This window comes from Furipterus horrens, unplaced genomic scaffold, assembly GCF_987537825.1.
Source record: "Furipterus horrens unplaced genomic scaffold, mFurHor1.1.pri manual_scaffold_2, whole genome shotgun sequence".
Lineage (NCBI taxonomy): Eukaryota > Metazoa > Chordata > Mammalia > Chiroptera > Furipteridae > Furipterus > Furipterus horrens.
This window is the reverse complement of record NW_028327172.1, coordinates 64821049-64848612: the sequence shown is the minus strand read 5'-3', so window position 1 is coordinate 64848612 and position 27564 is coordinate 64821049. Positions and strand designations below refer to the sequence as shown.

Sequence of the window (27564 nt, the reverse complement as noted above, 5' to 3'; positions counted from 1 at the left end):
TAGATTGTTCCAACAACTATTAATATAATGTGATAGGCGTGGGAAGGGGAAGCTGGTTGAATAGAAGCAGGAAGGATTGGGTATAAGCTTTGTTCCTGATTAATGCATAAATATACACTCCCATTGCCTATCCTTATTCTTAATATACCTCCTACCACATTTCCTTCATTCTTTATGTTTTTTTCTCTGTTTCATTTTCTAATAATTACTTTGTAGCTGCATTGTAGAAATTAGGGTGAGGAACACAAACTTGTTTTGTTATTAAGAGGAACAAGTAAGCTTCGTTCAGCCTTCGGAATTTATTATGGGGCCGACCATAGCAACAGTTTTGAGAGTCTCCCATTCTCTACAGCATGAAATGGCCTGAGGCCAGGAGTAAAACCACGAACTGAAGAGGTATAAGCAATATATTGAGCAGCAGTAAATGCAGACATGAAGTGAAGCCATGCAGTACGTACAGTGCTCATAAACCTCTCGCTTTGAAATCAAGTAGATGGGAATTGTCGCTTGTCTGAAATGCGACTTTGGGCAAGTCATTTCACCTCTATTAATCCTCATGTTTCTCATGTATGAAATAGATCAAATGGTATTACCAACCTCATACATCTAATGTGAGGATTAAAGAGATAAGTTTTGTAGAATATGTAGCTTGGCGTACAGTAGGTGTTCTATAAGTGTCAGTAGCTGTTATTATATAAAAGTTATAAATATCTACTATGTGGCTTTAGGCCTATTTCATGATTTGTTTTAATCTAGTTTATTTATTCTGGACACACTCTGCAAATATTGCTTTTTACTGACATGTCCAAGGTCATGATTAAGTTATGCAGGGAATGAAATATTCAGTGACTCCCACATCCAGATGAGCATCAGAATCTCCAGAGGTCTTATTAAAATATACACATACCCAGGCTTCATTGCCAGAGACTGTAACTTGATAGGCCTGACCAGGACTGGGAATTTGTACAAAAGTCACCCAGAGAAATGATCCTGGTGATAGTGACAAACTGAAACCGCTATGTGTGCTTGTTCCATCAGAGGATTAAAAAGATAGCCTCTTATTTGATTCAAAGTAAAAGGATATAGTTCCTGGATATGTAAGTGATTTTAAAAAATTTATACTTCTCACTCAATCCAGACCAAAATACTAAAATAACGTGTGTATGCTCCACATTGGCTTACTGTGTCAGGTGCAAACACCTGCTCTAACACCGGCGACTTGAGAGTGATCTGTTCTGGACCGGGCACACAGCAGTTACTCAAGAAGTTATTTGGCATTTTTAGGTTTACATATGTAGTATAGATGGCAGAGATTAACTTTTAATGTATGTTGTCCTTTCAAACTATATATCTGAAAAGCTAATGTTAGCAATAGCCAAAGTCAAGTGACTCCAGGGGGTTATAATCGAAAATAACAAACAGATCTGCTTGCTTTGCTTCAAAAGTACTTTTATATTGCTCGTGCTACTGATTTCCATGGTGTACTTGAATCAGATGTGAAGAAAGTGTTTGTGCAACCCAACCACAATAACCTTCAAGGAGTTAGAAGAACTGAGTAAAATTGAAACTTAACTCTTATTTTAGACATAGACTTAATGAAAAGGAATAAGCAAAAGCCATGTGAATTTAAGAAAGAATGAATCCTGAGTTTATTGTTTATTCTTAGAACATGTCAGAGCCTATCTCAGTAACAATAGACAAAAATGTTTGGACACATAAATGGTTGCTTTTAAAAAACATTTTCTCAGAAATATGTATAGTTGGTGTATCACAAAAAAAGCAAGCTATGTGAAATGTGCCTCAACTTTTGCTCATCACAAGCTTACAGGATAAGGGAAAATAAAGCAGACACTTCTGTTGAGTTGGTCCTCCAGGAACCAAACTCCAAGATCAAATTAGAAATATAAACTGTACTTAGAACTTTGCATCTGAAAGATAATGGAGAATGGCAGCAGGAGAAGGCAAAAAAAAGCTTTCAGACTGTGAGGCTCAGCTCCCCTGTGAAAGAGGGAGAGGTAAAAAAAAAAGTGCCTGTGAAAGTCAGCCAGCCCAATGGGGAATCCAGTGCAAGGACTTCCCCCAAAGGGGTCCTGTGACATCCTGGACCTGAAGAGCATGGCCACTGTAGGAAAGCTGAGGGGGAATTCCAAAGGCGCTGCAGCTGAAGGCTGTTAGCTCACCACACCTGAAGCAGGCTCTTCTGACAGAGGTGGGAATGGCCCATCTCCATGGTACCGCAGTAAATGGTTATGCAGAAGGGTCCCTACATGATTAAACTGATATTAGAATCAACGTTTTATTGATATACAATCAGGGTCAGATACTACATGCTCAGTATTACTCTTAAAGAGTTTAATATAGGATTAAAGTATGTGCTATTGGAAAGTATAAGGTGATCCACACCTTGTTTAAAAAATATAAAATGTATTTTTCAGATGATTAAAACAAATTTTAATTTTCTACATTTTTGGAGAAACTCCAAATAAATTAATATTATTTGACTTGAGAGATACCATAGTTTCTATCATAAAAAAATATTAAATTCTCCTTGAATTTTTCTGATATTTGTCTAATGATTTTTGGGGTCATGCATTCATCACAATTTCAGCACAAGTAGTTTCTTACTATAAAACTATAAAGTCCAACTTAGACTGACCTATTTTTGCAAAAATTTTATTGAGTTATTTATACCCAAATAACAAAAAAGCCACTTCTCTATGACAAGTACTTTGCATTTATACAGTGTTTATAATTTACAAAGCACCAATTTAGTCCTCCCAACAGTCTTGTGTGTTGGATTGCATAACTTGATCATCCCTATTTTATAGATGAGACAATTGAAGTTCATAAAAGCTAAACAAATTGCTAAAAGGGCAGAGATGAGATAAAAGAACTTAGTTCGATGTTCTTACTATCAATATGTCAACACTTATGAGTATTCTTGTTGTGTTGGTGGAGGTAAGATAGCTAGCTTAACAACAAAACAAAAAAGCTCCCCTCCTCAGAATTTGAGTCCCATGGAGTGACTTTGTAGAATACTTCTGGGTAATAATATATAAAAACAGAAATTGCTGGGGAGCACTTCTGAGAATGGTGGCAGACTCAGATGGCATGCCCCACTTTTCCTTTGCCCTTATTCGTCTTCATGTCTATAAAGCAGGTGTGATGGCTGGATGTGAAGTTCTCTGACATCTTACATCTTACTATCACACACACATACACACACACAAAAAAACCAAAATCCAAGAAAATCACAGAGACCCATCTCTGGCAACACTCCTGTAGTGCCTAACTCTGCAGAGTTAAATGGAAGGGGAGAAAACAACTGTCTTGTAAAATGCCATGATTTGGGTTTTTTTATGTCCAACTGAATGCAAGTCCTACCTGATACATTGGCCTTCTCTTAATTAATTCATGGATAATTTCCTTTCATCAATAAGCATTTCTTACACCTCTATATGCATGCTGCAAGAAGGAAGCAAACATCCTCATCACTGGGGATTCTGCCACTCCAAATTAGGCAGATGATACATTTAGGAGGCACATTGCTCATTATGAACTATGCCAACTACAATAGCCATTGAGTTCTCCTGGTGCCTTGACAGCTTCTTGATCACTGACAAATAAGGAGGTTCTGCTAGATGTGCTTACGCTCCACTTAAGCTGTGAATAGTTGAATCATATCTCCATCAATCCTTGACAAGTTCCTCTATTATTTTAATTTTTCCCTCTTTACATGTTACTCCTATATTCCATCATTCATAAGTTCCCAAAAATATGTGTTCAATATGTCTTAATTACACATAATTCTTTTTGCTGATTATTTGAACATAGGTTTATTTCCACCTCTCAGTAATAGATTCTTTGAGCATTGTTAAATTCTTTAATGTGTCTGATTCCTGTTTCTTGAAGTCACTTCAGAACATTTGTTCTTTTCTCTGAAAAGATAAGTCTGATAATATGCATGCCTTCATATTTTCAAAGATGATCTTACCTGTTTTCTGTCAAGTGATAATTTTGAAAGGTCTTCATGACTTCCTAAAATTCCAAATTTATTTTCTTTGTTTCTCTTTTAAAGATAAATAATAAAATGAGTATAATTGCTGATTGTACAGTTGTAATCACAAAACCAATTTTATTCATTCTTTATTCTATATTTTAAAAGACACCAGGTCTAACTCTCCAGCAAGTTTCAATAAGAGGAAAATGCTTTTACCAGGGTCTTACCTTTGGTAAGTGCATAGACATTTCCTTTGAACATTTAATTTTCTCACACTGGAACTCTAGTGACAACTTAATTTTATGAACTAAATTATACACTTAATTTTATTAAGTAAAGCAAGGAAAATTTTTGTTACTCAACCCACTGAGTTCTATATTATAAATATAGAAAAATATCATAAATAGCAAATTTTCCCAAAATTCCAACACAAAATACTCATAATAATAACGATATCTAAAGAGAGTTTTGTGTAGTCCCATTAGTTTATTATTTTCTTTATTTCACTTGCCCTAAAAGATATATCAGCAAAAATATTGCTGTGTAGGATATCTGAAATTTTCCTGCTTATGTTTTCCTCTAGGACTTTCATGGTGTTATGGCTTATGTTTAAGTCTTTTATCCATCTTGAGTTTATTCTGGTGTATGGTGTAAGCCCGTGGTCTAGTTTCATTTTTTGCATGTACCATTCCTTTTCTACCAACACCATACATTGAAGAGCCTATTTTTACTCCACTGTATGCTCCTACACCCTTTGTCAAAATTTAAGTGACCATAGAGACTTGGGTTTATTTCTGGGCTGTTTATTCTGTGTCATTGACCTATGTCTGTTGTTATGCCAATACCAGGCTGCTTTGATTACAGTGGCTTTGTAATATAGGTTGATGACAGGTATTGTGATTCCTCCTACTTTGTTCTTCTTTCTCAAAATTGCTACATAAAATTTAAAAGCTTCTGCATGGCTGAAGAAAACATTAACAAAATGAGAAGGGAATCAATTGTTTGGGAAAATAATACCTCAGACAAAAGTTTGATCTACAAAATATAAAAAAATTCAAATGACTCAACACCAGGAAGACAGACAATCCAATTAAAAAATGGGCAAAGGACCTGGACAGGCACTTCTTCAAGGAGGATGTGCAGAGGGTCCATATGCATATGAAAGAATGCTCAACATCACTAGCTGTCAGAGAGATGCAAATAAAAATGACAATGGAATCCCACCTCACACTGGTCATCATTAACAAGTCAACAAACAACAAGTGCTGGCAAGGATGTGGAGAAAAGGGGATCCTAGTGCACTGCTGGTGGGAATGCAGACTGGTGCAGCTATTGTGGAAAGCAGTATGGAATTTCCTCAAAAAAACTAAAAATAGAACTGCCTTTTGATCCAGTGATTCCACTGCTGAGATTATGCCCTAAGACTCCTGAAACACCAATTCAAAATAACCTATGCACCCCAATGTTCATAGCAGCATTATTTACAATAGCCAAGTGCTGGAAACAGCCTAAGTACCCATCAGTAAAGGAGTAGATAAAAAAATATGTGGCTACCATTCACCACAGCACGGATGGAACTGGAAAGTATTATGCTAAGTGAAATAAACCAGGTGGTGAAAGAAAAATACCATATGATCTCACCTATTAGTAGAACCTAGTGAACAAAACAAACAAATGAGCAAAACAGAACCAGAGACATGGAAATAAGGAACCAACAGACAGTGACCAGAAGGGAGAGAGGTGAGGGGAGGGGGATAATGAGAGAGAAAAGTGGAAGATTCTAGTCAAGGAACAATAAAGGACCCATGGATATGGACAACAGGGTGGGAATTGACTGTGGAAGTCGGGGTGGGTGGGTATAGCAGGGGAGAGCCATGGGGCAAAAATTGGGACAACTGGAACTGAACAACAATAAATTTTTTTAAAGAAAAAAAAAAGAGGGTTTTGGAATTATCAAAGCACTTTAAATATTTATTTGTTTTTATTTTCATGATGTAATTATAATTTTTTATTCCCTTAATGCAGTTAAAAAAAACTAGGACTCAGAGAGTTTATCACTCACTTAAGAATCCTAAGTAGTACGTGACAAACAGGGCAAGAATTAGAAAGTTTCCTTTTTCTTCAGTGATAGAATCTTACACGTAGTGGCAAGGAATTTTTACAATCACTTGGCTCAATTGTCCACCCAGTGTAGGAAGATCTATATATATTCCAAGGTTGGTCACCCAGCATATTGATTACTTTCAATGATGGGGCACTATTTACTGCATAAGATAGCCCACCATCCTGTTGGGAAGATTTTGTTACCATTGGTTTTTACGTAGAACCAAAATTGAACTATGTGCAACTTTCACCCTTGCCTCTCTTCCTATTTGTGAAGGGACAAAAACAGTTGTATTTCTTAGTGAGTGGGAATTCTAAAGGTATTCATTTTCCTCTTCAATCCTCCTTCTTCAGGTGAAACAGCCAGCTCCTTCAATTTTCCATCACATGACAGACACCCTATCCATGCCTGTCCCCATCAGGGTACTCTTCCGGATGCATCTACTCCTCCTGGGTGTAGAGTTGTGCTGCCAGCAGGGTTTCTTGCATAGAGTAAGCACCTCACAGACACAGTTATATGCAACATTTTACACATGCTCTAAACATTTATGAACATACTATGATCATCCTATCCCTTCATCTAAGCAAAATACCTCTTTTATGGTTTCTTGAAATTGCATTGTCTTGTGGATTTATTGTTACCAATTAGTGCACTTAGATCTTTTTTTCTTGAACTATGTATTGCCAAGCCTAATCTCCCATAAGGCAGGTGAGCAGTTGATTTCTGAACTTTTCAATGTATAAGTTACTTAAGTGTCAAATTCCCCCAAGTCATTATCCACTACTGATGCTTTGCCAAGCTGTTTGAATTGAAGGTGAGGTGAGAGACATGTAGCCACAACAGCAAAAAACAGGTCTCAGAATAGTTCTCCCTTTCAGTATCTGCTCTAAATAATGTATTACGTTAGTCGTATTTCATAATTTTTTTCTTATATTCCTCTGAGTAGGACATGTCCAATGTGTTCCTGTTAAACAGACATAAGCTAGCTGACTACATAAAGAATAAATGAACTTCTGGCCAAGAAGGAGGTATAGACAGACATGCTGCATCTCTCTCCACAACTAAGAAGGAATACAACTACCTCAAAACTAGAAACAACCAGAAGTTCCAGAAAATCAAACTGCATGGGAGTCCAGCAAACAAAGATGTAAAGAAGAAATACTCATCCAGACAGGTAGGAGAGGCAGAGCCGGGGCAGAGAGAACTCAATGTGGTGGCAGTAGGAGGCTGCCAGAAAGTGCAGTCACATGTTTTAAAAGGTCAGGAGGGACACCTGGGGAGCGTTCCCAGCTCCTAACGGGACATAGCAGTTCATGGTCCCAGCACTGGGGAAAATCAAGCCTCATTTCTTCTGACTGTGCAAACCAGTGGGGGTAGGGGCAGAAAAGAAACTACTGATCTCAGCAGAGTCTGCTTGTTTAAAGGGCCCCCATGGCCCTGGAACATCCGCAGACCCACCTACTCTGGAAATGATGGCCAGGGCAGCAGCTAGAGGGGTGCCAGTCTGGTGCAAAAGAGGAAAAGTTGCCTGGAAAAGGCGCAAGTTCTGGGAAGGCAGCATTGTCCCCTCTCAGACCCCTCCCCAACATACAGCGCCACAACATGGTGATGATGAATCCCTGTACTGATGAATCCCTAAGGCTCTGCTCCTTACAACATAACAGGAGTGACAGCTCTACCTGGGATGCAAACAAACACAGGAGCCTGTCAGAAAGAGGAGACAGAGAAGTATGGCCCAAAACAGGGACAGATCAAGGTTCCAGTGGGAGAAGTAAGCGACGAGGAGATAACCAACCTAACAGATGAGGAGATAGACAACCTAACAGACACAAAATTCAAAACACTGGTGATAAAGATGCTCAAAGACTTGACAGATATGCTTGAGTATGGCAAACGCATAAGAGAAGAAGTAAAGGCTATGCTAAGTGAAACGAAGGAAAATCCACACAAACCAATGGTGAAGGGAAGAAAACCGGGGTTCAAATCAGTGATTCAGAACATAAGGAAGAAAAAAACAGTCAGCCAGTGCAAAATGAGGAAGAAGGAATTGGAAAAAAAATGAGGAAAACTTCCCAAATTTTGGGAAGGAGATGGACATACAGGTCCAGGAAGCGCAGAGGGTTCTGAGTGAGCTGGACCCAGAGGGGACCACACCAGGACACATCATGATTGAGATACCAAATGTGAAAGATAGAGAGTCCTGGGGGCAGCAAGAGAGAGGCGGAGGGTTGCCTACAGGGGGCTGCCTATAGGACTATCAACTGATTTCTCAGAGGATGCTTTGCAAGCAGGAAGGGACTGGCAAGCAGTATTCAATGTGATGAAAAGCAACCTACAACCAAGATTACTCTATCCAACAAAGATATCATTTGGAATGGAAGGGCAGATGAAGTGCTTCCCAGACAAGGTGAAGCTAAAAGAGTTCATCACCAAGCCATTATTATATGAAATGTCAAAGGGACTTCCTTAAGAAAAAGAAGATCAAAACTATGAACACTAAAATGACAACAAACTCACAACTATCAACAACTGAATTTAAAAAATAAAAACAAAATCCAACTAAGCAAGCCAGAATAGGAACAGAATCATAGGTATGGGGATCATTTGGAGGATTATCAGCTGGTAAGGGGGAGGGGGAGCAATGGGGAAATGGTGCAGGGATTAAGAAGCATAATTGGTTGGTACAAAATAGACAGGGGATGTTAAGAATAATATAGGAAAGGGTGAAGCCAAAGAACTTATATGCATGACCCATGGACATGAACTAAGAGGGGTGGGATTGCTGGAGGGAACTGGGGTACTGAGCAGAGGGGAGCAAAGGTGAAAAAATTGGAACTACTGTAACAACATAATCAATAAAATATACTTTAAAAATTTTTTAAAAGAATAAATGGACATGTCATAATGAATTGCTTCTGCTTCTTTTTAAAGGGATGTAATACAGTAGTTCTAACGGCCACATCATTTAAAATATAATAAAAAATTATCAAGTCAAATTACCTTGTTCATCTCTGCATCCTCATGGAAACCTTTTTTATGACTCTGGAACAGCTCAGAAATCCATTTTTTAAGCTTCAGTAAGAGATAGAAGAGGGACTTTGGACTTGGCACCAGGTTGAAGGGAACAGGAAGAGTTCTTCCCTCCTCAAAGTATGAAAACCAAAGTTTGGCCCTTGCAAATTTCCATTCCACATCAGCATCATCCTGTACAAATACGCATGACAGTTCAGCAAGGAGATGCATAAACAAAATCACTGGAATGCTCCCAACAGTGTGTGCCTAGATGAAAGTAACGATGGCTGCAAACACTCAATCCCTAAGACAGCTCCTAGATTTTTCCAAAATGTTGGTTCTACACACACCCTCTTTCCGCAATCTGTCTAAAACTGTATCAGGCTTACAGGACTACAGATCTCAAAACTTGCACATGTTGATAAATACACTGAAAGATACAAATGTATTTTCCTACATTCTGAAAAACACTATAAAAATTATTCACTCTTATTCTGCAACAAATCACTTATTTGATTAATTCAGGAGAAAACCGAGGTTTCTGGAATAAAAATTTACTATCACTCTAAATTTGAGAAAAGGTCAATTTTGAACATCACTCAAAAAGATTCAGAGAACAGTGGTATTTATAAGCAATATATTTTTGGATAGAGTAAATTAAAACTGCTATAATATTTCTAGTTTTTTTACCAATAAAAAATCAGACAGCATTTCTCCTTCTCATGCCTTACTCTCCCACCACACACACTGATGTTACATCTGGAAGCAAAGAGTTAAAATTTCCTAGGTTACTGGTCAAACAATTATATAAAACAAGGAAAGAACAAAGGAGAGAAAGCAGTTCACATTTTCACCACCACTGATGAGTTGGTCCCTAGAAAAGTTAAAACAGTAGGCACAGAGTACACAAATATATAGAGATTATACCTCAATTTCCTGGAATGAACTGTTGATCATTGCAATTAACATGTTTAGCAAAACAATGACCATTGTAACATTGTAGACGCCATAAAGAACATAACCAATGTTTTCAATAAATTTATGATTATAGTTGATGACTACTGATTTCACTTCAGAAAGTCCAAATATAGCCCAGAACAGTGTCTTAAAACTCTCTTCGACTCTGGGAAAAAATAAAGAGAGAAAAGAAATAATGAAGTGCATAAATAAGTGGCAGTGCTACCAAAATAAAATTGAGTTAACTTAATGTTGTTACAAATTACTAGGTATTCATGAGAAAATTTTTACTTCCTTGAACCTCATTTTTTTCTATAAAATAGATACTTTAAGTTACAGGATGGTTGCAAGAATGAGCTATTATTGTGCATATGAAGACATAGCTCAATATCTAACATAAAATAAGCACTCAATAAATGTTATTAACGTAACTTCATAACTACAGATGTTAACATTTAAATAACCCATAGCTTTGGCAATGGAAGAGTTAAATGTATTACTTAATACAAATAATATAATGTGTTAGAGTCCCTTTAGATTTCCTGCTCATCTATACGTACTCTTCTTATATGCAGTAAATATTGATAGTATGTGTCCTAAGAGAAATATGACAATATAAATATAGATTGTTATATATATAAACTGTTGCTCAAATCACTGCAATGTCTTGGTAGCGATTTCAATGCTTTAGGCATAATCACTGACCAAAGCTAAGCTCCTCTGCTTAACCCAGGTGGTCTCATTTCTCTAATAAACTGTACCAACAAAAAATATGGGTAGCAATAGGTTACACGTCAGTCGATGACTCTGATTATGACACGGAATACCTAATTTTTAAGTAATCGATTACAAATATACTTTATTTTTAAAAAAACACATGCCTATGGTAAATGTAAGTCAAAACTTTTGTCACTGTTGGTAACTCAGATCTTCTCAATAAGATCCGACAAATTAAATTAAGAAACAGATCTTCCCATAGCCAGATCCCAAGCATCATACAAGCAGAAGGGTGCAACAGTTAACAGCACAGGTGCTAAAGGCCATGGACAAGGGGTTACATTCCAGCTTTTCCAAATAATGTTCACAGCAAGATGTTTAACTTTTCTGAGCTTCAGTTTCCTCTTTTTGTGAAATGGAGATAATGAAATAATACATGTGACTGATTTATTATAGTATCTGGCTCTAAAAATGTTAGCTGTTATTACTTTATATTAGGAAGGTTCCTATATTTTTGAGTTATTGCAACTAATTTAGAATTCCTGTCATTTTGCTAAAAAGGAACTGCAAATAAATCTTTATCAAGGCATTATTTATCCTGTGGATATATACAAATATTGTTAAGCCAACATTTATTTAATTGGCAATCTTCACCACCAAAACTTCTGAGAGCACCTACATCATGAAAGTCTCATTTTGTTTTACATAATATATTAAATCTGTAATCATTTAAGTTCATATTTATTTAATATGCAATCATCATCATCAAAATATCTGAAATCACATACGTTGTGAAGGCTTCATTTTGTTTTGCACCAATGTAGTAAGAGTAGAGGTTGAACATTCCAATCATGAAGGCCACAAACACCATGATGAATATGACCATGAACTTAAAGATGTCTTTTACTGTTCTTCCAAGTGATATCTGCAGAGGTCCAAAGCTTTCATTTGCTGGTAAGATATAAGCTATTCTGGAGAAACTTAAAACTACAGCAATTGCATAAAGACCTTCAGATATAATTTGAGGATCAGAGGGGTCCCACTTTATCCTGGCTAAGAAAAAAGGAAAGACAAGAGTTAAAATGAGTTTCTTTAAGTTGTTTATTTAGGTAACTTCTCCTGGTTAAGGATGTAATTACTTTAGCAATCTAGTTCCCAATGGAACTTTCTGATCTTCAAGGGTTTCTTTAAGTGTCAGGTATATTTGAGCTGTGAATTTATTGAGAAAATGACCCCCTGATTTGCTGGGTACATATATCATAATGGTTAAGAGCTCAAGCTATGGACTCAGTATATATAAAAATTGCAGTAGATATACTGGAAAAACTGGTACAAATTATGTAACTTCTCTTATCCTTATTTTCCCATCCTTGAAAATGAGATATCACTCTTAGTTCTCTCATCTGCTTTGAGAATTTAATAAGTCAACATATATTTTGTGGTTAAAAAGTGCTTGACACTAAATAAATGGTAGCATTTATTACATAATCTTAAACTATAAATATACTATAATGTAATTTTGTGCTTGTGAAATACTTGCAGTTATTTAAACTTACTAAAGTAATTTTATGGGTCACTCCAGTCTTTTTATCATAAAAATGAGCAATTATTCATTTATTAATTTTGATGATCTGATATAGTAATTATGTCAGGTTATCAAAAACCCAATTAAAAAAATCATGAAGAAAAATACAAAAACAATGTATAAAAAAAGGAAAAATATTACTATAAATTTGTCTTTGCTTTCTTGCTGGGAAGTGGAATTAAGAAAGAATACAAGAAACTAATAAAAGCAGTTTCTTTTTTTATAGTGCTTTGACTGTAAGTACCACATATAAACAGATAGACAGCTTTGACTTTATAAAATTCTGTATATTAAAAAAACTAATTAAATGTTAAAATAAATATTTTAAATTAATAATAAAAAAATTCTTATGTGATATAGCAAATAAGCCTGTAGAGATATCAGTTGAATGTGTTAACTGATTTCTTATCAGAGGATTTAAAGTAAGTATTCAGCGGGAATTTTTCCCACTCCAGGTTTCTACGAGAAGGGATTTTCTTTAGGCAAATAACTGAACCTATTTCCATCCTTTAGTCACTTTCCTCCTGTGGAGATAAAATGGCTTATCAGATTGCTAAATCAGGATGGATAACTAAACATACCTGGTGAAGCTCTGCCCTCTTTTTCTTGAGAATTCTCCTGGGGCCCTCCACAGAGGGATCTCACGCTCAGGGACATGCTGCCATATGCCTCTTGGGGATGACTGCCTGTACTCTACTGTCTGGATGCTGGAGGATTTATCTGCCTACTTCTGGGAGCAGTACTGCTGAGCCCATTGAGGAATGACTCAAAACTGTATCATCTACCCTAAACTTCTATCAGGGCAGATTAGAGGTGATGATCTGGCTTCCTAACTTTGGCTTTATTTCTCAACTAGCTCAAAGCCTAAGTGGGAAATAGTGGTGTTATTTATTGGGGGCCCTTTCAGAGAATCCAAGAATTCCCTTGTTTTCAAATAATTTATATGTCTTAAATAGAAATGGTACTCAAATGTGTACTTTTAATAGACAAGAGGAAAAACATAAAGCCAAGACATAAGACAGGCATTATGCATGGAGTTTGGTAGTTAGCCAATTGATCCAAGAGATAAGGGAGATAATTTTTTGTGGTTAAGAGAGATTTCTAGCCAGAAGAAAGGTAGAACAAAGAAGCAAAAAGCATGCTTGTTCAGATCCAGATACTCTGAAGAAGCTGAAAACTAGCCAATAATGAGAATTGATAGTAACCAAACTACTATTGACTGTATTTTTATTAAAAAGTTCTACATTTGTATTAATTTATATTGACTGTGTACTGTAAACTCACCCAAATTGTAGTATTTGACATTGTCTCCCAGTGTGACTTTTGTTAAGTCCTTCAAAGTATCATTTGCATCAATGATTCTCTGAGCTTTGGAAGCATGCCAAAATGCCATGAATCTTGCAATGAAAGATGCTGCAAAGATTGCTAACATACCAAAATCAAGCATATTCCACAATTCAAACAAATATTCCTTGGGGCCTTGAGTCCAAATTTCTTTACATTCAGCCCATATCATGCCTTCATTTGGAAAGAAATTAAAATATCAGTTAAATTTAATTCCAGCCTTAGCTCTTCAATAAAACAAAATAAATTTCAAAGTTCTCATCTTGATATTGAAAACCCTTCAACATTTGGTCCCATATCAACCATTCATCCATAATTCCCATCTCCTCCCAAATCCCATAGTCCATCAATATCAGTGCATTATCTGAGAGCAATTTGACAAAGTTCATGAAGATGCTTAAAAAAACATTTTTGATCCATTAATTCTACACGTAAAAAATATATTGAAAAGATGTTCACTGTAGGATTCTTTATAACCAAAACACACACATACACACACACACTCAAAGTAGAAATAAATATGGGACTTCCACAGGTAGAGTATTATGCAGCCATTTGGTATGATATTTTAATTGCCATGGGGTAGTGGCCACGAGAATGTACCTCACTCACAGACCTCCAATTACAGAAATTTAATTGGCCATGGACCTCAGCTACTGCATTCTGAAAATTATTGTCACTTCTGTCCCACAACATGCTTCCCGTGGGCAACTCCCGGCCAATGACTGAGAACACACTTTTTGAGGAGTCATGGGAGTCCTCTAATGGCTGATTTTGGCTCAAGGATTTCCTGAGAACCTTACTGAACTTTTCCTGAACTGCATGATGATCGAGGATGCTTCTTCCCCACTGTTCTTCCCTCTCTCCTTCCCTCATGGTCACACCTGCATCCCAGAGACAGCCCCTGCACCCTTCCTCACTCCCTCTCCATTTTCTTTCACATAAAATTTCCCTTAATAGAATTTCAACTTCCCTTAATAAAATTGTCATATATTTAGTCCAGTCTTCACACATGCTTCTTGGAAGCCCTGGACTAATATGGTGGCAGATGTCTGTCATAAGCATTTAAACATGTTAAGTAAAAAAGTCAAATATGCTTCGTATCCTATGACTTTATGTTTAAAGCAAGCACAATAAAAGAGCTGAAAGAATTTGGGATCCTATTAATGGTAGTTGTCTCTTTCTGCACATTCTTTCTAAAATTACTAATAATATTGTATGTTCTTTCTAAAATTTAATGGAGTATTTCAGAATGTAGATTTTGGGATCAGATTGACATGGGTTTGAGAACTTGTCCCTCCACTAGTTAGCTGTGTATAATCTTTGGCAACTTGCTTAAATCTAAAACTCACTTTGTAAATTGAGTATGATAGGAGTTTGCACCTATTTCATAGAATTGTCATGAGACAAATAAAATCATACATGTAAACAACATAGCACAGTGTCTGACAATTGGGAAAAGTAATGACTAACATTTATTGGGCACTTACAATTTTTTTAATGTTTATGATTTGCATGTATATTCTTTCTTAATTTGAAAAACCTTACTTTATCATAAAGAGTGACTTTACTCCAACTGCTTTTAAGATACCCTATTCTCTGACGTCCTGCTTCCTCCAAGGTCCAGGCGAAGGATAAAATCTTTGGATTCTAGCACTCAGTTAAAACCTACCTTCATCAAGAAGTCTTTCATAGTCCCTTAGTTGAAATTAATCTTCTCCCCTTCCTTATAGCAACCTCCTGCCCCAAATTCTCACGTTTGTCGTGAACCTCTAACAGAGAACCTGCCTTGTGAATGGTCTCTACTCACTAATTTACTGTGCTCTTCTCCAAATTAGCATTCAGTGCAGCACAGAGTACATGGTTTTATGAGAATACAACTTAATTGTTGTATTTTGAATTTTTCCACGTTGAGGAGACTAGGATTAAATTTATACATATTTTAGTTCCTCAAATTTAAAACAGGAAATACAGCATCTGCACACACAAACACATACCTCCTCCCTAACCCCCAAAACTATGAACAGGAATGAAAAAAATCTGAAGGCAGCTTTTGTTTTCTGTGGCCCCTGAGATTCTGCCAGTTGCTTCAATAGAAGACAAGGATAGTTTAGAGAACAGAAGCATAGGGATTAATGGGACATTTGAACTTGCCTGGTTGTTTTCAAAGCTTCCTCTCCCTTCATGCTCTCATTTCTCCATATTCTCTGTCTCTGTCTCTCTTTCTCTCATAAAATTATTGATAAAAATATCTTACCAAAGCTTAAAAACAAACAATTACAGTGACCTATTCTACCTCAAGAGTCTCTGTCTTATTTCCCCTGAGAGCCCTCAGGAGCTGCCATCATAAGTTGAAATCCCCCATTTAGTCCAACTTCTCTTCCAAGCAAGGGGCTTCTCCATGGGGACCAAGCCTCTGCTTGAACATGTCTGTAAGTGAGATACTTACTACTTCTGAAGGCTGCCCATCCCATTGCTGAATTGGCAGGAAGTATCCTCTCTGTGTGGACCTCCTGGTGCTAATTCTGCTCTCTAGGGCAGTAGAGAAAAAGTCTGCTCCCTCTGCTTCTATTTTTTGAATAAAATAAAAACACCTGTGTGCTCATTAAATCTATTATTCTCCAGCAGACAGGTTTACCATGAAGCTAATGAAGTTTAAATTTCAAGACGCCTTATTCACCTGGGCTCCTTCTAAAGCCGAGTTCTGTCTTCTTTTTCTCTAAGTGGGGCTCTCCAAACAAATGATCTTCAGGCTCCACAGCCTCTGGCTCCACTCCTCCCCCATCCTCCAGGGTAAGCTTCCTTGGTCCCCTCAAGTGAAGTCCAGGGGTTGGGGGGCACTCACTCTTCTGGTTGCTTTCCCTGGGATGCTCCCCAGTGTGCCCATGGCCTACATGTGGTACCCAGAGTCACACACAATCCTGCATGTGTAGCCCAGCCAGACTATGGGGCAGTGGGTTGGCTAATTACAGCCCTTGACTGCAGTCCCGTCCTTTGGTTGAAGAGTCAGCCAGCACTGCACTTGCTTCCTCAGCAGCTCACACTGGACATTAAGTAAAAAGTGCTCCTTTGGACCTTTTCACATGAAGCAGCATCAAGCATGTCTCCCCCCATGTCCTTGCTTCACCTCCTCTCGTCGGTTTGGACTCACCATTTATCCATGTCAAGATCTACTGGACTGTCAAGTCTGTCATTCAGCCCTTTGACTTTTAGCAACAAAAATTAGATAAATTTGCTTTCTGTGACCAATAATGAGAATCTTTTCCTTCAAGACACTGGCATCAACCTAAGTAAATCCCTTATTAATATTTCCAGAAGGTACAACTTTCTTTTAAGAATAAGTTCAAAAAGAAAAAATGCCAGTGTCAGAAAGCAAACAAGAAGTCTAATATATGCTATAAAGTATCAGTCGTCTGTTCTGAGTCGTTAATTGTTTACCTTTTAAATAAACACTGTAAGAAAATATTTGAAATCAAAACACAGGTTAGCAGCTAATATTTGAAGAAAGACGTATGTATTCATAAAATTGCAAATTATTCTAGTAGTCTTTGTTTAGGTTTCTATGTGAAAAAGGGAAAATGTCTAAGTTTATAGTAAAATATTAGTATAAGGAGAATGAATTATGTGTGATAAAGAATAAAATGAACATTCATTATATCTTTGATATAATTTTTCAAAGCTTTACATTGAAATAGGCTAACTTTCTTGATATGTTTTCAGTAGGAACTACCATTCTTATTTAAAAGTAGAATATGAATTCTTAGTGAAGAGTTTAATAATAATTATCTGAAATTTATTGAACTTTTCCTGTGTGTTGAACACTGTATCATGTACTTCACATATACTAGTTCATAGAAAAAATAAACTATAACACACAGGCTTTTAGTCTGATAAGATAAAGGCAATTTTCAAATGATTGTTTATTCTTATTTTAAATCAAGTATTGGAGATAAAATGTAATCTGTTATAGTTTAGTGGTGGGAAGTAAATATTAAATTAGAAAAGAAATAGTGGAAATTCAAAGTCCTCCACTTTATCTAAGATACAATTTACATTGTAAGCCACTATCCATTTTTCTCTTTAAAACATAGCCAAGAAATAAGATGTTTCAGAAGTTTTGAATAACAATGTTGTTGAATTACCCCAGGTGCATTTAAAATAATCATATGGTGATTTGCATAGCGCTTCATAATATTTCAATGTATGATGATCCTATTGGGCTCCAGTGTGAGTAAACCAAGAAGACATCTGCTGCCCTAATCAGCGGACCCCAACCTTTTTGGCACCAGGGACTGGTTTCGTGGAAGACGATTTTTCCATGGACTGGGGTTGGGGGGTTAGTTTCAGGATGATTCAAGTGCATTACATTCAAGCTCCTCCCCTGCTGTGAGGCCTGTTTCCTAACAGGCCCAGTCCAGGACCAGGTTGCAGCCTCGAGGTTGGGGATCCCTGCATAAGTGACACAAAATTAACTGTAGATGTTTTTCCAGACCACTGGGGGGAAATAAAGCTCATAGTTTAATTAACTAAAGGTTTTGAATGAAGATTCTTTGAGCCCTCTTCTCTTTACACTCTGTATATTTCTACTATAGGTCATATCATGCACAATCAGAGCCTTAAGTACCATCTAGGAAATAGTTGCTGAAACTTTATCCATAACCCAGACTTCTCCCAGGGGTTGTATACTCTATTATTTAGTAGCCATCTTCACATGGAAGTTCCATGGGCACTTCAAAGTCAATCACAAGCCAAACCAAACAGCTATTTTTCCTCCCAGACCCAAGCATTTTCTCCTACATTTTCCCTCTTAGAGAATTGCAGTCACCACCAAGTCATCCAAGGTGGAATCCTCAGCTCTCCCTCTCCACTGAGTTTTCTGAAGTGCATCTTTTAAGAAGCTCTCATGTCCTTTCCCCCACCCCCTTATTTCCAGCCCTCATCCTCACGGGAATCTAATTATCTCTCACCTCCAGACTCATCCCTTCTCCAAGCCACCCTCTACCTCAAAACCACTGTGACTTCTATAAAACATGAATGACCTGATCACATCACAAATACTGAAAATCACCCATTCTCCATTCACCACACCACCCTCATCTCCCGTCTGCCACGTCCACAAAAGCACCTGTGCTTCAGCTGGGCCTGACTAATAACATCTCAAGCGTACCAGGTGTGTTCCTAGTTCCGCAGCCTCGAGTCTAACGTTTCCATGCCTGCAGTGCCCTTGCTCCCTCCTAAACCCTAAACACTTGACTCACTTAACATTTCCTTATCTTCAAGGTCTCAGACCGAAGGTACAGTCCAAGGAGGCCTTCTTTGCCCCTTCCGCATTCCACCTCACTCAGCTTGAGATGCCCAATCTGTGTACATTCACAGCATCCAAACAGCTCCTCAGTTATAGTATTTCTCACATAGGTTTTAATTACCGATTTACTTATCAACCTGTCCCCAGATTTAACTTCGTTGAGCACAAGGACTGTGTCTCATTCACCTCAATATTCTCACTACTTAACAAAGGCACTCAATAGCTATTGGATTTATTCATTCATAAATATCCAATTGAAAGACCTTTCCATTTGCATTATATTTAATGATGAGTCATATGTATGACTGATTGACAAATAGCATAGTAGTTAGCACTGCATTCCCTCTGTTTCACTTACCATCTGGGAGCACTAAAGTAAATTACTTAATCCTCACATAAATGCTGTAAGGTCGATGTAGTTATCATGTTACAGAATAGGAAACAGAGGCAGAGAGATTGTGTGATTTGATGTATATAAAGTGCCTTGAACAATTTCAGGTATGTAATGTTCCAAAAATGGGTTCTTATTAAATTTTAATGTAAAATCATGTGCTTGTTTTTAAGCTTTAAGTAATAGCTCTCCCAAAATATAAATGGTGGTTTTTCATCACTGATGGTGTTTGATTAACACCATCCTGTTTATTTTCTTCCTGGATTTTCTTTGGGGCAAGTGAAAAGACCTAGTACCGATGATGCACCCAAGATAACACTGTTTTAAAAACACAGAGAAAATCATACTGTGTGGTGCACTGTATCATGCTGTATACATTTGTATAGCTGATGCGTGAAGAAATCTGTGTCATTCAGTCCAACTGCTAAGGCTGCAAAAATACATGATGACAGAAAATCAGTCTTTACCTATTACCCAGGATATAATAAGCATCTCCATCCATGAGAAGCAGGATGTTTTCATCCTGAACAGCTGTTTTGCATTATCTGTGCTGGTCTCATTAGGAAGGAGTTTGGTGCCTTCAAATCTGTCAGCTGCATTCATGACTAGCAGTCCCAGAAAAATGGTGAAGGAGGCTGCGTGTGCTACAAACTTCATGAATGGTCCACGCATTATCTTTCCCATCTGCCAAAACACACAACAAAAGAAAAATTTAGCTTTGTTTTGTATGCTTTGCAAAACACACAAGCATTTACACAAGAATAATCACACGTGTACTGCAATATTCTCCTAAGGTAATGATGTATATTTATATAGCTAGTAATAAAATAATTATTTATGCTGTTGTAAAATTTTCATCACATTCCTCATCTACATATGTTGATGTTCTGGACTGATAATTAAATAAATTGACTTTTCTATTAAATGATATTTAAATTCTGACATTACATAGCACTGATGAAATTTTTCACTAATATAATAATGACAAAAAGCAAAGCATAGTATCATCATTATTCATAAAAAGCAAATTAATTTAGTTGGCATGAAGTATTAAGGAAGTAGCAATAAATATATTAAACTGAATCTACTTTGCAATGCACAGATCTTTGGCTGGATATTAGCCTTGCTTGTTGTCCCCATGTATATTTCACTGACTTGGGTACAATCAGGCCTCAGGTGATGGTGCTATGTTGGTGATGTAAATGGAGTATAAGTCATGAGTACCAAGAAAAGGACTTCCAACTGAGGAGAGGACAGCAGGGCAGGTCCCATAATGTATCAGAACAATGTCCTGGACTGACATTGGATTTAAAGTCCAACATTTCAGGTTCAAGCTCTAGCTCCATTCCTTCATTAACTAAGTGGAAATAAGTGAATTTCCTAAATTATATGAAAATCAAATTTTTTCCTATGAAATCTGGAGACACTAAAACCTCTTGTGCCTCTATAGTGCAGGATTCATTTCTATCTGAGACGCACAGACTCTAGCTGGAGCAGAAGAATAGTATGTGAACAGGATGTGTCTCAAGAGCTCTGTCCATCCACTGAAATGGTGAGCAAAACTCAATATGTGTGTGCAGGTTTTCCCTTGGGAGAGGACCCATAGCTTTCAACAGCCTTCCAAAAGAGTTTATTATTACAGAAAAATTTATAAATTAATTAAAATACCAACAATACAGATTTACTATGTGTCAAGTACTATTTTAAGTGTTTTATTGTGAACTCGTGTAATCATTATAATAGTAAAATAGTAAAATGCCTATTTTATAGATAAAAAACTGAGAAAGTGAAGTTCAGAAACTTGCTTAAAGGTCACACAACTCATAAGTGGTAGAGTTGAAATTTGAACCCAGGCATTCTTGTTTTAGAGTAATTTGCTTTGCAAAGTAATTTATTATTTTATCATTAATGTACATATACAGTTATATGTAAACTCTTAGAGAAAATAACAAGGTCTTTTTAAGTGAATAATAACTATATATGGTACCAGCTGGGTACTAGACTTATTGGGGGGGATCACTTCGTAAGTTATATACATGTCTAACCACTATACTGTACACCTGAAACTAATAAAATATTGAATGTCAACAGTCGTGGAAAAATAAAAATATTAGAAAGGCTCTAAAATGCTAAATGCTACTATGGAAGGAATTCAATCAATGTTTTCTGTTCCTGTAAGTTTTATTTGTCTATATAATTTTCAAAATCTTGTAAGTTAACTCTAAAGTAAATCATATAGTTCAGTTCTTTGTCTCTTGAATTTAGAATCTTAGGCCAGACAGGATATCAGAATATTTGCACAAGAGCATGTATGGTATATGTGCATGCGCACACATGTGTACCTATATATTCCTATATAGTTTTAAGCCAAAGGATATATCTAGACAGATATATTTTGAGCCAATCCATAGTTACTTTGTGAAAATCCACTATAAAAATCATCCCTAAAAACCATACTTCCATAAGAATGCTCATTATTTGACTTCAAGAGTATTTTTTGTTACTGTTTTTTTAGACCCTGTTTAAATAGAGCTCTCAAATAATCAAATGAGGGCAAGGTTAAAACAAATGGGAAACAAAGGATGCTTCATTTTCCTTTGCATGTTGTCTTTAGCTGTGTTTTTTAAAAATATAGACCATAAACGAATGAACAATACATTTTTATTTTTCCATGGGGTATCGCATGTATAATTTTAATTCTATAATTTTTACATTTGATTTATTTTAATCTTGTAATATAGAAAATAAAAACGTAGCACAAGATTTAATAAGTTCCTCATACAAAAACTATTATAAAACTTTTTTAAATTTTTGAAATCATTTTTATTTTTTAATTAAGTTGACATACAATATTATATTAGTTTCAGGTGCACACCCCAGTGATTAGACATCATATAACTTATTAAGTGATCATCCCAATAAATCTCACACCCATCCCACACCTAATAGTTATTAGAATATTATTGACTATATTCCCTATGCTGTACTTTATATCCTGCCACTGGCTGGTTTGGCTCAGTGGATTGAGCGTCGCCCTGCGAGCTAAGTGTCACTGGTTCGATCTTCCAGTCAGGGCACATCAGAGAAGGAAAACTGACTCCAAAAAACCTCCGCTGCCTTGCGGCATACCTCATCAGGGGAAAGGCTAAGAGAGTAAACCCCGACAGAAAATCCGGAGCCGGAGTCCCTAAGGCGGTTTGACGTTGTAGTCAATACCGGCAACTCCTGCGGCGCACCTGAAACCAAGCTGTATTGACTCCGTCTTTCCCTTGGACCCTTCAGCTGCGAAGAGAGGGGGGGTCTGCTGCATGGGCAACAGCAGACCCTCCATATCACCCTGCCCAGGCTCTGTAGCTTCAGCTTCACTGGAGAGGACACTCCAGCGTCATCGCAAGATGTCGATTCAACACGGGAGGAGACAGATACCGTGTCACTCCCGAGTCGGACTGCACAACCATTTTTGGCGGTGCAGATAGACTCTTAAGAAGCTACACCATCGTCTCTCGAGACGGACGGCTGCCGACGACGACTTTATATCCCTACGACTATTCTTCTTTTTTTTAAATATATTTTATTGATTATACTCTTACAGTTGTCCCAATTTCCCTTCCCTCTGCTCCCCTCCACCCAGTGGCCCCCCTCCCTCCACTTGTCCCCCCCTTTTAGTCCATGTTCATTGGTTGTGCATATAGTTCTTCTCAACATCTTCCTGTCTACTCCATTCCCTCCTACTATGCTTCTTATTTCCTATACCATCTCCCTCCCTTTCCCCATCCCCTCTCCCTGTTGCCCTCCCCCCGAAATGTTCCCCATACCTATAGTTCTTTTTCCACTCTTGTTGCCTACTTAGTTTGCCTTTGTTTCAATTTCCTAGCTTCTGTTGTTGGTTCTTGTGATGCCGTTTTCATTTTAATGTTCATAATTTTGATCCTCCTTCTTTTAAACCAGTCCCTTTAACACCTCATATAATAGTGGTTTGGGTCTAATGAACTCTTTCAGTTTTATTTTGTCCTGGAAGCACTTTCTCTGCCTTTCTATTTTGAATGAGAATTTCGCTGTATAGAGTATTCGTGGGTATAGGTTTTTGATTTTCATTACTTTGAATATTTCTTGCCAGTCCCTTCTTGCCTGCAGGGTCTCCCTTGAGAAATCCGCTGATTCTCTTCTTCTCTCTTGCTGCTTTTAAGATTCTCTCCTTATCTTTAATTTTTGACAATTTGATTATAATGTGTCTTGAAGTGATTCTCCCAGGGTCCAGTTTTTCTGGAACTCTCTATGCTTCCTGGACCTGTAAGTCTATTTCCTTCCCCAAGTTTGGGAAGTTCTGCTTCATTACTTTTTCACATAATTTTTTCAATTTCTAGTTCTTCTTCTTTGCCTTCTGGCAATCCTATAATCCATATGTTCAATCTCTTATAGCTGTCCCAGAGATTTCTGATCCTTTCCTCACTTCCCTTGATTTCTGTTTCCTCTTTCCACACTGGTTGACTGTTTGTTCCTTCCCTATGTTCTGGTTGTTGATTTGATCTCTGGATTGTATTTCCTCACCACTTGCCTCGTATGTATAATGGGTCATTTTTTACTCTTTGCCATTTTTTGCGTTTTACCCCAGTGGCAGGTTATTTTTTTTGCTCACGTATCCTAGCAACCTTGAGCCCCCCCTTTGCTAGCTGACCCTAGCTGTAGCCAAGGACATGAGAATAGTTTTGTGCCAAGTATTTATCAGCTGAAGCTCCTTCTAAATTAGAAAGTGTGTGTATATGTAGTTTCTCACACCCGTGTAGTTTTTCTGTTGTTATCTGGCTACCCCAAGGACATGAGTATAGTTCTTTTGCCTTTAAAAACCTTTTAGTCTGTAAGGCGGGGCGGGCTCTCCCATCTTCTGCTTCTGAAGGTGGGAAGACCTGTCCCTGGCCAGGTAAATAAACGCCATAAATTTATTTCTAAATTACCTCGTGTCTTCTTTGCTTGCTAATGCTCCATAACAGTATGTGTTTTCATTCTTTTCAGTATTCTTATCTTTTGTTAATTCTGTAAGCCACCTAATGACTATAGCTCTGAATTGAGCCTCTGAAAGGTTTCTTATTTGTTCGTCTGTCAGATTCTTCATCTGCTGCCTGGTGAGCCACGTCACCGGGATTTCTATAGTTGTCTGCCACATTTTGACAGCTTTGCTTCTTGGGCCGGCTATAGGGGGCGGAGCCCTGTGTACTTGTCACAACCCTGTGACCAGCGGTGATCCCGACCTTTTTCCCCCCCTGTGCTGTGGCGCTTTGAGTGGGGGCGGGGGGTCCAAGATGGATTCCTGCCATTATTCTCTGATGTGCGACCAGGACTGTCATCCCGCCCTCTGGGCCTCACTGTCTGAGGTAATGCGGGGGCTGCCTTTCCCGGCGTTGGGGTCGCGAGCTGCTGGGGCTCAACTGCAGCCGGGATTGCTCCCCCTGCTGCTACCGCAAACAGCACCACCCAATTTTGCCTCTCCTACCTGTCCGACGAGCAATGCTGGTTTATAACTTAGTACGTTGGGCTTCCATGTAGTTTTATTTTCTGGAATTTCTGGTTATCTTTTGTTTTGAGGTAGTTGTATTCCTTTCTCGTTGTAGAGGGAGACTGAGCATGTCAGCCTAAGCCTCCATTTTGGTGGGAAGTTCGCTACGACTGTTCTGTAACAATCAATTTGTACTTCTTAATCCCTTCACCTTTTTCACCCATCCTCCTAACTCCTTCCATCAGCAATTGTCAAAATGTTCTCTGTATCTGTGAGTCTGTTTCTGTTCAGCTTATTTGTTTTTTTAGTCAATTATTGATAGATATATATTTATTGCCATTTTATTGTTAATACTTTTTATCTCGTTTTTTTTTTCTTCTTCTTCTTCTTCCTCTCCTCCTCCTCCTTCTTCTTCCCCTTTTTCTTAAATAAGACCCTTTAACATTTCTTGTAATACTGGCTTGGTGGCAATGAACTTGTTTAGTTTTTTCTTGTCTGGGAAGCTCTTTATCTGCCCTTCTATTCTAAATGATAGCTTTATTGGGTAGAGTGATCTTGGTCATGGCTCCTTGCTTTTCATTACTTTAAATACTCCTTGGCAATCCCTCCTGGCCTACCAAGTTTCTGTTGAGAAAACAGCTGACAGTCTTATGGGAGTCACTTTGTCAGTAACTAATTGCTTTTCTCTTGCTTCTTTAAAGATATTTCTCTTTGTCTTTAACCTTTTGTGTTTGAATTATGATGTGTCTCAGTGCCTCTTTGAGTTCATCTTGTTTGAAACTCTGTGCTTCCTGGCCTTGTATGTCTATTTCCTTCACCAAGTTAGGAAGGTTTCCTGTCATTTTTTTTTTTCAAATAGGTTTCCAATTTCTTGCTCTCTCCATTCACCTTCCAGCAACCCCCATGAAGTAAATGATAGCACACTTGACGTTGTCCCAGAGTCTCCTTATGCTATTCTCATTTTTAAATTTTTTTCTTTCTGCTGTTCTGATTGGGTATTTTTTGCTTCCTTGTATTCCAAATTGCTGTCTTGAGTCTTTGCTTCATATACTCCACTGTTGATTTCCTGTAAATTATTCTTCATTTCAGTTAGTATAACCTTCATTTCTGACTGGCCCTTTTTATGCTGCTGAGGTTCTCACTAAGTTCATTGAGCATCCTTATACCCAGTGATTTGAACTCTGCATCTAGCAGATTGCTTGTCTCCATTTTGTTAGTTCTTTTTCTGAAGTTTTGTTTCATTCTTTCATTTGGGACATGTTTCTATGTCTCCTCCTTTTGGCAGCCTCCCTATGTTTGTTTCTACATATTACAATGAAGAACTGCTTGGTAGGGTGACCTAAAATAATAAGTGTTCCATAGGATCCAGTGGCACAGCCTCCCTATCACCCAAGCTGGGCACTTTAGGTGCAGCCCCTCCATGTCAGCTGTGTGCACCCTCCTCTTGTACTTGCTTCTTGGTTGCTGTTTGCACATCAATGGGAAGGATTTACCCCCAGGCCAATCAGCTGCAAGGACTGGCTACAATCGCTGGCCACAGACCTCTTACCACCGTGGAGGATCAGCAACGCAGGGGCTTACTCCACAAACCAGGGCTTACTTCAGTGGGACTCTAGTGCCTACTGACTCTGCCTCTTGAATGTGTGTTTGTGGAGGAGGTTGTGTGGTGATGCTTTGACATGGTCTGAAGATGTCCACTGGGTGTGCTGGCTCTGGGACTCTTGGGAGGCATAGCCCAAAGTCAGCTTCTGACTGTGTTCTGCCCTGGGCCACCCACCATGAGCTACAAAGCGATCTTCAAATAGCTGCTACTTGTGCTGAGCTTGGAGATGGCAGGCAAGGCCAAGCTGCAGGCCAAACTGCAACACAAGGCTACTAGTGCCAGGGCTAGGGCCACTGAATGAGAGGTATGGGGCATGCTGAGGCCAGATGCTGCTTGTTTAAGAGATTTTAGTAAAGTCTAAGGCTTTTTGTATGAAAAAGCCACTGGAAACAACTTGGGTGAGCCTGAAAGTTGGGTGGAGTGGGATCTCAGGGTATCACCCAGGCAAGGCCAAAGGTGTTAGCCAGATTGATAGTCTCATAAATGGCCCTTGCCTGCCAGTTATATGGAGGGAGGGTTCATCAAAGGAACAATGGCCTTTGCCAGCACTTCTGTCTGGGAGAAAGTTGCCCCTCAGCCTAGCCCTGATGCCAGACAATTCAGTTCCTCCCCATATGACTCTGATGCCTTTAAAGCTGCTGCCCCAGTGCTGGAGCTCAGAAAGAGTGAGTTTGATCAAGTCTGTGCATGGGCCCTTTAACAGGAAAACCTATAACTCCAGAAGCCCTCTGTCTTACTCAGCTGCTGATATTTCCAGTAAGAAGTTATGAAGATTTCTCTTCCTGTCACTGGAAGCCTGGTGTAGGGCTGGGACCCCTTGTTCCACAGAAAAGACCTCTGCAGCCAACATATCCCTCCCAAATTTTATCTGCCACATGTGGGTATAAGACCAGCTCATTCCACGTATCCATCCCTCCTATCAATCAATGTGGCTTCTTCTTTAATTCCCTAGCTGTAGGAATTCCATTAAGCCAGATTTCAGGCAGTACTAAATGATGTTTAGTTGTAATTTTGATGTTTTTGCAGGAGGAGGCAAGTACCGTCTTTACCTATGC

General features: G+C 38.1%; 1 protein-coding gene across 1 annotated transcript in view; it reads right to left on the bottom strand.

Annotated features, from left to right (window-relative positions):
- TRPC6 (transient receptor potential cation channel subfamily C member 6) overlaps positions 1 to 27564 on the bottom strand; it is a 55645-nt gene that overhangs the window by 8639 nt on the left and 19442 nt on the right. Inside the window, exons 5-10 of the mRNA XM_090267325.1 lie at positions 19883 to 20099; positions 13660 to 13893; positions 11579 to 11843; positions 10044 to 10239; positions 9105 to 9308; positions 3995 to 4069 (exon numbers count right to left, since the gene is read on the bottom strand). Coding sequence (XP_090123451.1) covers positions 3995 to 4069; positions 9105 to 9308; positions 10044 to 10239; positions 11579 to 11843; positions 13660 to 13893; positions 19883 to 20099 — 1191 coding nt within the window. The remainder of the gene's footprint in view (positions 1 to 3994; positions 4070 to 9104; positions 9309 to 10043; positions 10240 to 11578; positions 11844 to 13659; positions 13894 to 19882; positions 20100 to 27564) is intronic.